Here is a 16,594-nt window from a genome sequence, read left to right as displayed (position 1 = left end):
CATGGAACGCTGAATTCAATAAGAAGTTATGAGCCTCAGAGAATAAGCTTACATTATTGGTCACCACGGTCTGTATATAAATCAGAAGCATTATGACTGAGTGAGAAACTTATCCTTGACTTACTGGTAGGCTATCTGACTAATTGGTATCCTTGAGGATTGTTATATCTCACAAGGAACGTTTCTGGGATATGGACAGCTTGGTTTCATTCAATTTCACGCCACTTCAGCACATGATTAGATCAGATTTAAATGGATGGACTTTACCTATAACTGTTTGGAAGGACAAATCTAATTAACCTGATTGTTTTTCTATGTATTCTTTATCTTTTCTAAGTTCTGAGCTCTTATCGATTACCAGTAGCCACAATAAAACAGTTGGATAAAATACGCATGTATTTTTTGGCAATGATTGTAAACCTAGATTAATTTAATTAAATTATATGGGATAAAATAAAAAAAATAGAGAGATTAATTATATTAGCTGGAAACCATGGAGCATTTGACTCATGTTTGGTGAATAAACACCAATGAGTAAATATATCCCCCCCTAAATAAAATAAAGTAAAATAAAGTAAAATAAAATAAAATAAAAGCAACAGCATATCTCCAGAAGACATGTCAACTCACTGTGTTTAAACAATTCAACATAAAATGTTAAAAATATTTCCACATATCCCTATCATTTAATCACCCACCCAGTCTTCTTTCATTATGAATTTCTGAATGGGATCTCTCAAAGAATATAGAAAGCCACTGATTGCAGAGTTTATCTGCACCCCAACAAATGTTTGAAAATTCAACATTGACAGTACATGGTAAAACATTGAGAAGAACTTACAAAATATAATAAATGAGACTAGTGAAACTTAGAGTGGCTAGGAAACTATACATGATTGAGTAAAAACTGTCCAAAATCAAAAGCTTCTCTCTGAAGCCTCTTCTAATCTTAGTAAGGATTTCTGTATACACCTGTAAAACAACTGCTTCCTAGGTACTTTTGCAATACTCTTAAGAGTGCAGATAATACAGACAGATGTGAGAAAAAAATCTAAAGACATATGTGGATGAAACCAGAGGTGGCTTTGGAGGTACAAAGAACTAAACCTGTGCAGTCTCCACATTTATTCTAGTAGTGAGAAAGGTTTTGTATGTGAATCGAGTGGGATTTCCGGCTTTCTGACTGGTACAGTTATGTTGAGGGAAGATATCTAGTGTTTGACTTCTGCTGACTTCAGATAAAAGCAGGAAACTTCTTAGTAGTTCATTATCAGTCAGCTTACGTGGGTTGAAATAGAACCTAGTTCTTTATCTGCAAAAAGATATCACGATAAATGAGTGGCAGAAATGTAACTCTGTTCATGAATAAACCTGCTGAAAATGACTGGACCACAGATTATGGTGCTATTGGTCTTTAGTTACACATGCTGTACCATGTGAAGTGTCAAACTGTTGCCAAACTTTGCAGGTTTTTTGATTGTTTTTGCTGAGGGTGGTATTTCAGAAAGGGAATCTTTCTTTGCATATTTCTATCCATACATACAGCTAACATTCCTTGCATCATGAATGGAAGTTTTCACTATGAAAGTTCACAACTTTTGGGATTTGTTCTCCTTGCTCTGTCTTTTTATTGCCTTGTTGTAGTCCATAGGTAGCAGGGGAAGGGCAAACTTTTATCAGTTAACACAATACTTAGTTCACCATTGATCACTACATCTTCAGATATTTCTTCAGGCTTGCAAGAGGATGTCTGTCAATTTTTCTGCAGCAGCATTTCCAGTCGGTCAGTACAGGCAGTTGAAAGCTCACATCTATAATTCACTGTATTTCCCCATTTGTTGATATGTTCTCTTGCTGCAGAATTATAAAATCTTCCTTGCATTTATTAAAAGAACACTTGCCCATCTTTCTTTCCATACTTGAGTTTCAAGTATTTTTCACACCCTTGGTGGGCTGAACATTACAAATAAAATACATATCTCCACTCTTAAAAAGATACATAGAGAGTTATCATAGCTTTTTGTACCATCTTAAGATTACACTTGCAGCTTCTGTGTCACCCTCCCTAGTAATGTAGGGATATACCAAAATCCTGCAAATTAGAAAATCACAGAAAGCAAATTGAAGGACTGTCTTCCTATTTTCCACATCTTCAAAAAGGTTGTGATTTCTCTCTTTCACTGCTTTGGCAGGCACTTAGTGATTAAAAGGCTAATCCTTCCTGGAAGGGTGAGTAAATGGAAACTCCAGCTGTGATGGAAAAGAAAGAAGACCATGTCTGATATTGCTACAGACCATCAAGCAAAAATCACAAAGCAATCTAGTAGAGAGAGACAGAAGACTTCTGTTTCTTTTTCTGAAAAATGTAACAGGCATTGACCCGATGTCCTTTATTGTTTCTTGAAATTTGGACAGCCAGCTTGAGATAACCACTAACAAGAACCAAATTGTTCATTACAATTTTGCATAAAAACTTATTTTAGCTTTGCGTTATACACTACTGATACAAATAATGGAGCTAGTTTGGCCATGAGGAACTGCAATCCTATCGACCTTGCAAGAATGTTCTCTCTTTTATTTGAAATAAATGAAAACTGTGTACTGATGTTAGCAACAGTACCTTCTTTCAAGTCCCAAAGTACAAAATAGATAAAATCATCCTCTGAACCTAAAGTGCTCTGTGCTGCAAGGTGCTGAATGCCACCTAAATGATGATACACAAACTACTGTTAAAGTAGTTGAGAACTGAGGATACTGAAGACCATAAAAGTTTTTATGCTGCTGGCTGTGATGCTATTAGGAAAACAATACAATGTCCAACTTTAAAACAACCTATAAAGCTGTAATGCAAAGTACAAATATTTTATTATGGTTGTCCAAATTCATTTAACAATATTTATGGTTTATAAAATATTTCCATAGTATCTGTAATGAGGTTTTCAGTAATTAATTTGAAACACCATAGAAGCCTCCCTCTTCTTCAGATATTCAGTCTTCAAATGACGTGTGGAGTTTGGTATAGGATTGCATTTGGAAACACAAAGTGACTCAAAGGAAAGTGGCAAAGGGGAGTTGGGAACTGTGTGTGGATTCCCTTTCCAGCCCAGCTATGCCACTGCTTGTGTGTATACACACAAATCTATTTTAATTTCACAAATCTATTTGATTTTGATCCATGCAATATTTAACTCTTAGCGATGTTGTGAGCATTAGCAAACTTGCACTGTCTGCAGAGTCTCAGTCTGAGCTAACCAATGCAAAGTATTCTTTAACTCTTAAATATAGGAATTATTTTACAGACATACCAAAATGCTTTATTTATTTTTTCTCTAAGGCTTCAAATTGGGTTAGTGGAAGTAGGTGTATATGTTTTGGCCTGAAAAATCAAGATATATCTCCTAGCATCCATCATTTTTTAAGCTAAGAGAAAGCTGATCCTAGGTACCTTAACAGCCAGTAATTCTATATAGGCTTATAAATGCACTGGGGAGAAACAGAGATGTGTTAGTTATGATTTCAGATATGTCTACCTTGATTGTGTCAGACTGCCATGGAGAAGAAATGGGACTGGATTGCTAATAAGACAGATAAATCCTTGGCAATTACAACAGTACTCTTCTACATATCTGAACAATCAATCATCAGTGGAAGCAGAAGTAAGCAAACTGGTGCCTTGATGGTACGAAAGAATCCCCTTACAACTGTCGGAAACCAAATCATTAATAACATGGGAATCAATTTCTGCTTCTCTTCTCTGCTCATTCAGCAATATCGTAGCAGCAAAGAATTGGGAAAAGGAGAAGCCAATAGCCAAAATTTAATTTTTGAAACTACGACTTAATGTCTTTTCTCAAGTTGAAGTGAAGAGTACTGTGGTCCAAATCGCTCAACAAGAAAGACAATATCGAACAAGAAGTAACGACAGACACAGAATGAAAGTGAGGGGGAAAGTCAGGAAAAGAAAAACTGGTACAAAACAAAGGAAACTTCTCAGCTGTAAAGACACAAGTGTAGTACTTCCTGTTAAAATTTCCTAATTCCTAATTAAGTTTGTTTCAGTATGGCACTTTTTAAGCCGTTAAATTTTAGGAATAAATAACAGAATAACATTCTATTTAAATTAAATGAAGGCCGATCTGTGAAAGACAACTTTTGCAAAAACAGAACATAAAAATTAGTGTTATGACACTAAAATGACACTAGACAGACGGCAAAACAGTCCCCAGAAGTGAATGTTTTGTATGTGCGTACATTCAGTCATCCTTAAGTTACAAATGCTAAGGAATAAACAAGCATTCCCGACAACTACATGGGTTTGTCATCCTAGGCCAATTTAAGAAGCATATAATCTTGAAGACTCATCAGAAGGTGTTTTTTTTTTCTTTGCCCTTTTTGACATTTACGTTTTGTTGAGCTAAATTTCTGATGGTCTTCAATATGTATTTCAATTTTGTTGCTTTACCTAAATAAATCTGTGTATGTTAATATTTTCCTTTATAACAGAGAAAATAATCTCACAATAGTTAATTTACAGGGGCCACTTTTCAAAGCTTTAATTTCAGTTTAACATAAGTGTGTGCTGGTATTCTAACTACACATTCGAGAACACCCTGTAGACACTCTGACTGTTTTAATTCTCAAGTGTTGTTTACCCACAGAGTGTCCTCCACCTGTAGAAGAATGCCCCCCAAGTAGCAGGTAGTTCTTGTGCCTGCTTTGCAGCCACTTGAGCATGAGATGAGTGGTTGGGAAACTAAATGAAAAATCAGGTTCTGCGTCTTCAATTTGAAACGTGTTGATTAGCCTAAAGCCTTAGCTTGCATGTAATTGTTATGATATTAGAGTCCCTATCAGCTGACTCTTCTTTTGCTCCTTCCCTGTCAATACATTTCATTACACATTCTCCTGATGCTTTCTCAAGTCTTTTCTAATCAATCTTCAAGTTCAATTTTCACAAACCAGAAATGAGGCTGATTGCAGATGTTGATTCCAACAGCCTCGGTCGCACAAAAAAAAAATATTTTTTTTTTCTGCTAAAGAGTAATTAAAAGCATCTGGGAATGATTAGAAACTTGAGCAGGTGGCTTGTGTTTCTGGAATCCATGTCACCAGGAGGGGGAACCTGTGGCACATCCTTGTGAGAAACCCTGGCGTTCAAACCACAGGAAGCTACAGAGGCTAAAAGGCAAAGGCATGGGCATAGGCTGTGTCTTATTTTACTAGATGCCACTTCAACAGAGTAATACTTGATTCACAGACCTCTAACCAGGCACAGAATCGTGTTTGCATGGCTATCTGGCACAGATCAAGTAAAAAAAAAAATCAATATTAAGACAAGGGACAGAGTAATGAATGGAGCATTAATCCTTTCCAAGAACTTGCAAATGGGATACGCTACATGATACAGAGTGAGTAGGAGACTTGTGCTTTGTGCTATCCAGCTCAGTCCTCACATCAAGGACAAGCATATCTGAAATGCTGATTAAAGCTCTTTAGCTTTAAAGTTTAATGATTTTTGAAACTCACTTCAAAGCTGCTGCATTTTAATTTAGTACTGCTCACAGCATGAATGTTGGGGTGCATACAGCTTTGAAGAAGCTCCCTTTTTGCCTTTTTACATGACAGGGAACCAATGACATCAAAACACACGGTTACAGCCTGAGGCGGCGTGACAGTTAATTTGCAGGTTGCATCACTGCTGTGCGATGTGACCCTGTTAGTAATGCAGGACTGGGGCACGTCCCGCCTAGGCTCTGCGACCTTGTGATTCCCATTTACATCACTAAGGCATAGCACCAGGCTGTGTGTTACTGATGCGTCCTGCTAAATGGATTTGAAAAGCCTGTTAGGCCCTCAGTGGGTAAAAAACTCCCTGGAGCAGCATTGCAGCAAGCATTAATGTTCTTGCTGTTTACCACCCCGCTGGGAGCAGGTGGGGAGTGTGGTCTATATGGTGTGTGGTCTATATAGAAGCACAGGATCACTAAGGTTGGAAAAGACCTTCGAGATTATCTGGTCCAACCATCCCCCTACCACCAATGTCACCCATGTCCCTAAGCACCACATCCAGCCTTTCCTTGAACACCCCCATGGATGCATATGGGCACCCTGGGCAACCTGTCCTAATGCCTGACTGCTCTTTCTGGGATAAAATGTCAACTCATTTCCAACCTGAACCTCCCCTGGCATAACTTGAGGCCATTCCCTCTATGGACCACACAGGGTGGAGAAAACGAATGTCACACCTGGTGGGAACGGGGGCCTGAGGGAATGGCATGGCTGTGCTGTGTGACACAGGGACATGCAGTAGACGTGACCCTTGAGGAGGAGGGTGAGAGGGAGAACCCACACGCCCATCCCACGTTAGTGTGAGGCGACGAACGCCTGCTGCTGTGGTGGTGTCACGGATGTGGGGGTGTCACTGTATGCAGGGATGTCACTGTGTGTGGTGGTGTCATGGATGTGGGGACGTCACTGTATTTGGGGATGTCACTGTGTTTGGGGATGTCACTGTATGTGGGGGCATCACTGTATATGGTGGTGTCACTGTATTTGGGGTTGTCACTGTATGTGGTGGTGTCACTGTGTGTGGGGATGTCACTGTATGTGGGGATGCCACCACCACCACGCAGTGTAGGCCTGTGGTGACATCTCGCCATGTCGTGCTTGGGGCACCGCCTGTGCGGGGACACCTGCCCCACCCAGCCCCACAGGGAAGCATGGGGCGGGCTGGGGGGTACACATGGCGCCCCCCCACCCCATAGCGACGCCTTGTGACGTCACGAGGCGGGCAGCGTGACGTCACAGGGCCTACATTCCCCGGCAGGCCCGGCAGGCGGCTGGAAGTGACATCAGGCCGCATCCGGGGCAGGGCCGCGGCGGGACGGGCGGCGTGCGGGGAGCGCTCGCTGCGGCCATCGCGGTGGGTCCCGGGCGGGCGGCGGCGGGGCCGGGGGCCGAGCCCTGAGCCCCAAGGGCCGCGTCTGAGGCGCTTCTCTCCCCGCTTCTCTCCCCGCAGGCGCGGCCATGGCGGACTCCACGCAGAACGGGCCCATGCAAGGCGGAGCCGGCGGCGGGGCCGTGGTAAGCAGCAGCCCCCGGCCCGGGCATGGTCCCCTCTGAGGGCTGCCTCGGTGGGGGCGTGCTGGCGGCGTGCGGCCGCTCGGGGGTGGCTGGGTTGAAGCTGGGCTTGTGTGGAAGTGGTGGCGTGGTTGGCGTGCGAGGCGGTGCAGGACGATAGCTGCTGTTGGCTTAATTTCTGGTCTCCTGTATAAAAGGGGCTGGCTTCTAAAACTGGCTTCTAAAATTGGGAGGGGTGGAAGGTGAATGGGGAGCTCCTGGCAGACCCAAGCACAAAATGAGGCATGAAAAAGGTGGGAGCAAGGATAGGCAAGCTGGGAGGAACACAGATGGAGGAAAAAATGATGATGTTTTGATGCTTCTGTTAGGCTTGCAATCACTTAACCGTGCTGTGTTTCATTAGGGCCCTTCTGGTCCTGGGACCATATAATGGTATGAAGAAACCTGTGGTTAGAAGAGCTTAACAAGAGAACTTCTACATTATTGAGAGCTCTTGTGTTTTTTTGAAGCCAGCATTTTGTAGCTTAAAACCCTGCTGTTGCTTCTGATGTGGTTATGGTAACTTTAAGTTGCTCCATCTTTTTTCCCCTCTGTAAGAAGGGTGGCATTTCTAGGCCCAGTTGCACGAAGGGCATGTTTATAACAAGCCTTGGAGCAACAGATACAGGAGTCAGTCAGGTTTAAAGACCTTACATGATAAGTTTTTGAAGTTGGCTGCTCAGTGACATTGGCATGTGTTGAAGCACTACCTCCATGGAAGATCTTAACAATGTATTCTGTTGTAGAGTGTAAAGGAGCCTTTTGATTCTGAGGCGGTCTAATTATTTTTGATCTGGTTAGTAACATCGAGTAAATCAAATATCACACGGAATGAAAATAAGCCCTTTGCTTCAAGCTATAATTTGATTCAAGGTTGTTGGAGGAGTTGCAATTTAACACTGAAGGAAGAACATTCAATATATGCAAATATTAAAATCCCAACTTCTGTGGAAGTCGGTTTTCTTTATCATTTCGTCTTCTTCTAATGTAGCAATTTCTGATGGCTAACAAGCTGGATACAGCAATGTGGATTTCCCGCTTGTTCACGGTTTACTGCTCTGCTTTATTTGTCCTGCCTCTTCTAGGGTATGTACTTCAATATTGAAAAACAGTATTTAAAAATTTACAAAGTAACTATGCTCCATTTTCATAGAGTGGTTTTCATGTAAGGATCAATTTATAGTTAGTATACTGGGTTGGTTTGTAAGTACAGCTTTTGTTAAAGGTTGGCTTAAAATACTTGTTGATGTGTTTAGAAAATGCGTTGAATAATTATAAAGTATTGGCTATGTTGTTGTTGCGTAGTTACAGAATGATATATTGAGTCGCTTTAGCATTGTCAGTAAGTCAGTATTACCAATTTTTGATTTTTTTTTCATACTAGTTCTTATGTACGATAATAGAAGTACTTCAGGTATTGTGCAATTGTTGATGCAATTCTCAAGGGTGAAAGACTTCTGAGCAGGGGCTTGGTTCTTATGGTAACGTCTCCTCTGATGATTTGCAGGTTGCATGAAGCAGCAAGCTTCTATCAGCGTGCCTTGCTGGCAAATGCTCTTACTAGTGCTCTCCGACTACACCAAAGGCTCCCGCACTTTCAGCTTAGCAGGGCATTCCTGGCCCAGGCTTTGCTGGAGGACAGCTGCCACTACCTGTTGTACTCTCTTATCTTTGTGAATTCCTACCCTGTTACAAGTATCCTTTGCTTGTGTCATCCTGGTAATGTTTTTAAATATATTTAAAACCGGATTATTTTCATCACCTGTTCTGTGATTTTTAAAAAATAATTTAAAGTAGAATGTTTGCTTTTCATAGAACATACTCTATGTGAAATAGGAGAGGCTTATGTCGATTGATCCATATCCAGGTTAATCACCTCTGTAACTAGTGCACTAGGAGCCAGCAGTTTCTGGCTTCTAGTATTTTCCTGAGACTTAAGTTCAGCATATTTTATTACTAGTCTCACGTGATCCTTTCAGAGAAGTTGATAGCTTTCGTTTATTACCAGTACAGGGTTCACATACAGCTCCTTACTGCAAGTAGAGCGTGTAAAGATGCAATTTTTCCATAAGAGGTCTTTCAGACACATTACTAGGCAGATCAAGTCTGCAGAAAGGACTTACTCCTGTGGCTCTTCAAAGCTGATGTTTAAGAAGTAGCTCTTCTTTGTGCAGTTTTGTATGTGTATGCTTAATGTCCTACTCTGGCAGAGGAATGTCTGTGTTCTTGCACTCTAAAATCTGAACTGCTGGCAGCTGCATGTTCTTTAGTGATGAAATGCATTTTACAGCCTCTGTTTATAAAACTGTGATGACTACATATGTATGATAGACTTTAAGTAGTAGCCTTACGTGTCTTTCATGTAGAAAGAATACAGTTCAATGGAAACGCATGGTGTATAATAATGCAAGTTGTACTTTCACGTATGTATGTACACGCTGATTTTAAAGCTGATAAAAATGCGTAGCAAAGAAAAGATGTAAGAAGAAAAGGGCACAGCTATAAATGCAGCCTTAGACATAGACATGTCTTAATCAAGTATTACTCATTCCATCCAACCTCTTGCAAAGAGCCATCACTTGTGTGTTAGCATAATATCGTGGAGAAATTATGCACTTCTGCAGCCTTTAATTTTCCTTATCGCTTGCTTCAGTGAGTATTTTCCCAGTTCTGCTATTCTCTTTGCTTCATGCTGCCACATACACAAAGAAGGTTCTTGATGTAAGTATGATTTGGTATATAATTAATACTGGTGGTGTGTTTGGGAATTGCAGCTATGATTTCCTTCAGTTATGTTAGAGGAGTTAGTGAAATTGCAGTGTGGAATCCCAGCAGAGAATTTGAAAAGTCCTCTGGTCTGTTTTGCTCCTTCTGCTGTGACTTGATAATAATATACTGGAGTTGATGCTAATTATTTTTCTTCAGATGGCTTTCTTTGAAGGAAGCAACTACTGTGTATCAGTGGAGTATAAACTTCTCAATGTCTTCTCAGGGTAAACCATGTGCTATAAAGTTGAATGTTCTATATCAGCAGTTAAATAACAAACTTCAGGGTGAGGCTAGGAAGCACAGTAGTATTTGCCAGCTGAACCTGATGCTCAGTGTACCGTCTTGAACAGCTTTATATAGCTCCAACCTCCTAACTAGGCCATATTGCTACCATAGGCACTTGATCCTAGTGGACTGAATAATAAGGCTATTGGCTAGCGCTGTGTAGCTGGACCTGAAATGGGTGGATGAGGGATTTGCAACACTTTATGTTTTTAATTGAACTTTATGCTTCTATGACTCCTGAGATTGTTAATGATTATCCTAATACGGGTTCTACGCTTTCAGTGGTTTTCTTTGCAACACTGATCTCAATCCCTTTAAAGGATCTAGTCCTAAAATGCCAGAGTGAGTCATAAATGGTAAAGGTTAATGTTTTGATTTCTTTTGCTAGAGAAGATCAGTATAACTTGTATGTTTTCTGGCACTTTTTTCTTCTTTAAAGGCACGAGGTTCGAATAGTCTGCCCTTTCTGAGAAATCTTTTAGAGAAACTGAATGCTAATCAGCAGAATATTCTAAAATTCATTGCTTGCAATGAAATTTTTCTGATGCCAGCTACAGTTTTCATGCTCTTCAGGTAAGAATCATCATAAATATTTTTACAATGAGAAACTTTCTACCCAAGTATGTTTTGCTGTGGGTTACAAGGATCTCAGTTTGATAGTTTAAGGCTTGAACTTAGTTTATTTGATTCTTTGATGTTGCAGTTGATGCATTGTGAAATCAAACAGCATTCATTCTGATACAGAAACAACTCAATTTCATAGAATGAGTGACATTGTTGGATTGAATCCAAGTTTTTCCACTTCTATAACTTAAGCGTACCTATGTAGTTTAGTAAGTATAATGTTGGTTAGTGTAATCGAATATTGATCTTTAGCCTCACTGAAGGTGTCTGTTTACTCTTATTTTTGGTTATTGGATCACAGAAGGTTAAGTGGCATAGAATTTCATTGTGCTAGAAGCATACAAGCAGGAGTGGGTTATATCTTCTCCCATGTTATTTCTCACCAGAGACCTTTGCCTCTTTCTAATTCATTATTTTTGCCCACTGTGTCTGTGCAGCCTGTTGAATTCATTTTAGGGCTCTTAAGGTTGCAACTTCAGTAGGATTCCAACATGTACAAAGATATAACGACCTGAAAATCACTGAAGTTTGAGTTATTGCCTTTTAATATTTGGAGAGGGATTAATGCCCTTTGTTCTGTGTATGCCATTGCACAGTGAGAGCATTTGTCCTGAGGGGTCTCAAAGGCAGCAGAAGGAAGGCTTTATGTTCCTGGAAGTTGACAGAAACATAATTTGTCTGCATCTTATGACATGTCAGCTGAACCCTTCAGTGCTTCAGCTCTGATAGATTCTATTACGCTTTAAGGCAACTTACCAGCTGACAGATACTTGAATGTTAGATACTGGATACAGAGAGTGCTTTACAACTTTGGGGAGATCTTTTTTTTTTTTTTTTTTTTTTTTTCTCTCTATGGAAAACTTAGCACGTGAAGTGTAGCTACTTGGTAAGCTACCTAGTAGATTCTGAAGCTTTTAAGAGATCGTATACCAAATGTTAAAATAGTATAAAAGTTAGATGAAACTACAGTGAAAATTTTGTTCTTCAAGCTGCTAAGCATATTAAATTGCTTGTAATTACTATACAGATGAAAGACTTGGAGTCAAGAGTTGGACTTGATGATCCTTAAGGGTCCCTTCCAACTCAGGATATTCTATGATTCTATGACTTCTCCCCTGCCCTTGTAGCCCATCTCCCTTTTCACTTTATTTTTTATATTCTGGCTAAAGATACCGTTCATATTTGAAGGAGCTAGCTACTGGTGCTGCGATGCAGTGTACAATTTGACACAATTTTAATATTGCATTATATAAAGAAGCTTCAGTCAATTAAACTCAAGGTATTTCTCTATTTTGTGAATGGTTTGCAGTACTGTCACGTGGAACAGCAGCTTTGTAAGGTATAAAGACCTAATTTCAGAGTAACTAAGTCAGTTTGATATGTTTAAGTGTTATATCTCAAAACATACAGTTTCCATTGTTTTCTGAATTTTTAATAAAAAAGATAGTACAAATATGGTCCAGACTCCCAAAGTGCTATGCTTAGGGCTGGAAGAGTTAACTGTAACACAGGAGTACTACTGTCAGCCAATGTCCATACTTGTCCAGCATTAGTTTTCTTAATACTAGACTGGCCTCGCTGTCACTTTGGTTAGTCTTAGTCACCAGAAGTGAGGTGTATAGAATGTTTACATATAAAACAAATGTGAAAACTGTAATACTGCATTTCTGTAAGTCTTTTGGCTTTGTTAAGGCATGTTTATGTACATATTTTGTTGTCAGATCTAGATTATCTGAATAAATATGGCCATAGCCTGTCTTTTTTTCACTGAAATAGTTTTCTTGCTTTTATTATGGGAAATCCTGACCTTTTTAAAACTGGTATTAAGCTCTGCTTCTCTGTTCTCTTTCAGTGGTCAGGGGAGTCTGCTCCAGCCGTTCATTTACTATAGATTTCTAACATTACGCTACTCCTCCCGGCGAAATCCATACTGTCGGTAAGCATTAAATTGATTTTGGAAGTTAGTATTTAATGATGTAGTGTTCAGGCATTCAGAATTTTTTCTTTCTGCAATGGATGCATAACTCTTAATAGTAAATGTGCAAATGGTAACTGTAGAATACAGAATATACCTTCGATAGCTTTAAAAAAAAAAACAACAAACAAAAACTAAAAACCACAAAATGTGTCAAAACCCTACTACACCTGATTCAAGGTCATGCTTATTTTATGTAGCTGAACTTTTCTGGAGTGTAGTACCATCATTGAATAGGAGTTTTCAAAACATGCTTGTATAATTAAAACTGTGCTTTGGGGGAAATAAGTTTGGAAGAAGAAAGTCTTTTTCATTGTTCTGCAACCACTTATCAGAACGACATCCTTATTTTTAGGTTCCATGCCTATCTAGGACTAATCAGACGTGAGAATAGACGCTTACAAACTTGTTTGATATACATCAACTGAAGAAGTAAAAGATCTTAAATATGTATGATTTAAAACATGTTAATTACCTCCTTTAGTTAGATTTGTAAATCAGCTTTATTATAATTGAAATAAAGCCTTATTGATTAGCATTGGCTTGACCAGCTACCATTGCTTTAAATTTTGAAATTATAAATATTTCTATGAGGTTTTGATCAGGTCAATGCTTTCCTGTTTTTTTTTTTTCTCATGACAAGTTTTGCATAACGTTAGATTTCATGAATGTACTTTCCAGTCTGATAACTGTCTGATTAGAAAAAGGCTTGATAAAGTACCAAGGGAGCAGCCTTGATGCTGTGGTATGCCAAGACAGGTCAGAGAATCATAAGCTTGATTGCTTCCTATTACCTACTATTTTGTAAGAAATCAGTTGTTCAGTCTTATGTGTATTTTTTTAACAAGAAATCTATGAATGCACTTTATTTTTTTGGTTAAAAAAAATATACATATTTGTTTGGTTGTGCACTAAGAATAACTTCATGGAATCAGAGAATGTTTTGGCTTGGAAGAGACCTTTAAGGATCATTTTGTTCCAGCCTCCCTGCAGGGACACCTTCCACTAGACCAGGTTGCCCAAACAAACTGTTCTCCCAGTTGTTTGATGGTATTTCTGTAGTTTTAAGTGAGGATACTGTTATAAGTTTTTTTTTTTTTTGTTGTTTTTTGTTTTTTTTATTTCTCAGGTTTGTCTCTTTAAGAGTTTGTTCTAGAGTGCGATGTTCTTGCATTCAAGTCACATTCTAGTCAGAAACAGCACTAACACACCACTTCCATTGCCTCCCAAACTCTTATGGTACTTCTGAAAAAGCATCACTCCTCTGTCCTGCCTTCCCCCAGTGTGGTGTGTTTTTTTTCCTTGAATATGGGATTTTATTTTTCTGCTGTTTCCGTGTCCTTCAATGGAAGTGGCTGAATTAAAGTAGATTAAAAATATTAATGTTTAAAGTACAAGAAATCTGAAGCTCTTGCAAGATGCTGCAACACTGAGTTGATATCACTTCTAGTTAGCAAGTTCTATATATGTGTTTTCTAAGTTTGTTTATTTAGAAAATAAAGTCACTTATTTAGATAAATTAGAGTTAGATTTAGAGTTTAGATTAGATTTAGTCATTTAGATATGAGTTCTGGTAAATGCTATAGCATTTTTAATACAATGTTTAAGTATGATTAAATCTTTTTTTCAGGACTCTGTTCACCGAGCTGAGAATAGTTGTGGAACACCTAATAATGAAGCCCTCATGCCCTGTTTTTGTAAGAAGACTATGTCTCAGCAGCATTTCCTTTATAAGCAGATTGGCACCAACTGCTGCGTAGTTGAATTTCAGACACTCATCTATTGTGAACATTATGAGCAGCTGGCACTTCTGCTGATGATTATAAATTCCTGGTTTTACACTGATCTTACTCCAGGCTGTATAAAAACGTGTATATGCTTTTCTTGGAGATAATATAAAATTTAGCATATCAAAAGCAAGTCATGGAAACTTAAAATTATTGTGCTATATTGCTAACTGGTGTGAGGGGGGGGGGAAGTAGCTGCATATATCTAAAACATGCCCAGTCTTATGGAATTGTTTTCTAGAAATCATCAGTTGTTGGACATTGATTAAAAGTTTTTAAGTTTGTGCTTTGTAGGTTTACGTTAACTGGAAGCATCGCTACAGTAGGAGGTCTCCAGTAGGTAGCACTGGTGCACATACCTATGCAGTACACTTCGGACAGTATTCTTCTGCTTATTAAATGTATCTGTAGAATTTGTCTAAATTACTATGTTTGGTATAAAATTACGTCCCACTTTGAATTCAACAAAACAAATTAAAGACTGTCAAACTGGCATAGTTAACACTCTTTCTGAAGGAGAGCCTATTTCTGTTAACATTACTTAAAGATAACCCTTCCAAGCTTTTACCTTGTGATAGTTTTGCATTAGGCTGTTGGGAGAAATCTCAAGACTGACCATGGAAAACAGCTATCTTGACATAACAAGATGTTTTACCAAGCCAAATTGCTGACCTGGAGGCTTTTCAGACAAAGATGTAATGCTTAAACTTCTAACCATCTCTTAAGTGAACTAATCAATGTAAATGTAGTAACTTTTGGAGAATCATTGCGGATGTGTTCTTGTGTCTACACAAATGTGAGACTGTGGTAATTCAAGCATGTCTGCTCTTTAGGAAATTAATCTGTAGCTAGCTCTATATAAATTGTTCTTCCAGTTTCTGAGACTCATCATGATGGGAAATTTGCATAAAGGATTGCACCTATTCAGGCAGCTATTGAAACAAATGGCTGTGGGATTTTTTGGCGTAAATCCATTTTATGATGCTGCCTTCAGATCAGTCATAAGTACAGAAGTGAATATTAAATTGAGTGCTGATTATGCATTCACCCAACAGCTGGAAGGTAGGTCATGGAAAAAGAATACTATCTGTCCAAATACAATGCCTTTCCATAAATCCAAGGCAAAGTATTTGCCTAATCCTCTGTAGTTTATGTTAATATTCTAATTACATACAATTAAGTGGGATTCATTGGCCTTTTGTAAAAATAGTAAAGTACTGTGCTTCACTATTCTCCCTTCGTTGGAGGAGTCTTACATGAAACACTTCTGCAAACAGTCTTGATGCAAAGTATTTTATGTAACTATTGAGTTATCTTTTGTGATGTGGGTATCATTCAGCCTTTTCAGTTGTATTAGCGTGCTAGTTCAGAGATGTGTATTTATACACTTATTTCATTTTTTGCTCAACCTCTTGGTACTGATAAAGACCTGTTTTTTGGTAATTGAATATGATATTCTTTGACTTTTCATCTTGCTCTCTGAACGTGATTAGCTATTTATAGAACACTTGCATACTGCAGAAGCAATTGCATGCAGTACTGCTCTACAGCTGCTAAGACTTGCAACAAGTTTCAATATATGTATATCCTGTGACTTGAGGATTTTATAAAAACTAAAATTTCTACTACAAATAAAGGAGTGTTAAATGTAACTTGCTATGCTCTTCAATCTTATTTTCTGTTTAACAGAACATGTTGATACTCGAACCTGGAAGTTGAGCAGAATGCAGTCCTGTGCGTATATGTGCATGTTCTCTTATTCCCACTGGGGCTCCTGACATGAGACATAATCAGTGTCTTATGCACCTCTGAATCATTTTATGGGAAATTTTTGCCTTCTAAAATGCAAAAATTTATGACACTTTGTTTCAAAACTTAACCTATGAATAAGCACTGTAGTAATGGTATCAGAGCAGAAATCTAGACCTATTTCTGACCATTTCAACTCTTCAGCACCGTTCTAGAGCCTATTTCATGTTACACAGTATGTTTGGGCAGTGACATCAGGTTCTGTTCAGCCCTCTGCTGATTTTTA

The 16,594-nt window shown here is 38.7% G+C and overlaps 1 protein-coding gene across 1 annotated transcript; it reads left to right on the top strand.

The window, feature by feature from the left end:
• The first annotated feature begins 6,775 nt into the window (after window positions 1-6,775).
• On the top strand, window positions 6,776-16,211 carry TMEM33 (transmembrane protein 33). The gene is made up of 8 exons (XM_027457181.3): window positions 6,776-6,922; window positions 7,019-7,083; window positions 8,111-8,205; window positions 8,627-8,814; window positions 9,773-9,840; window positions 10,613-10,746; window positions 12,650-12,733; window positions 14,403-16,211. Exons 2-8 carry the CDS (start codon window positions 7,027-7,029, stop codon window positions 14,530-14,532), a joined length of 756 nt encoding a protein of 251 aa, XP_027312982.1. The 5' UTR covers window positions 6,776-6,922; window positions 7,019-7,026; the 3' UTR covers window positions 14,533-16,211.
• The last annotated feature ends 383 nt before the right edge of the window (window positions 16,212-16,594 follow it).

Source organism: Anas platyrhynchos, chromosome 4 (assembly GCF_047663525.1).
Source record: "Anas platyrhynchos isolate ZD024472 breed Pekin duck chromosome 4, IASCAAS_PekinDuck_T2T, whole genome shotgun sequence".
Classification (NCBI taxonomy): domain Eukaryota; kingdom Metazoa; phylum Chordata; class Aves; order Anseriformes; family Anatidae; genus Anas; species Anas platyrhynchos.
Note: the sequence above shows the minus strand (reverse complement) of the source record. Positions and strands in the feature narration are given on the sequence as shown.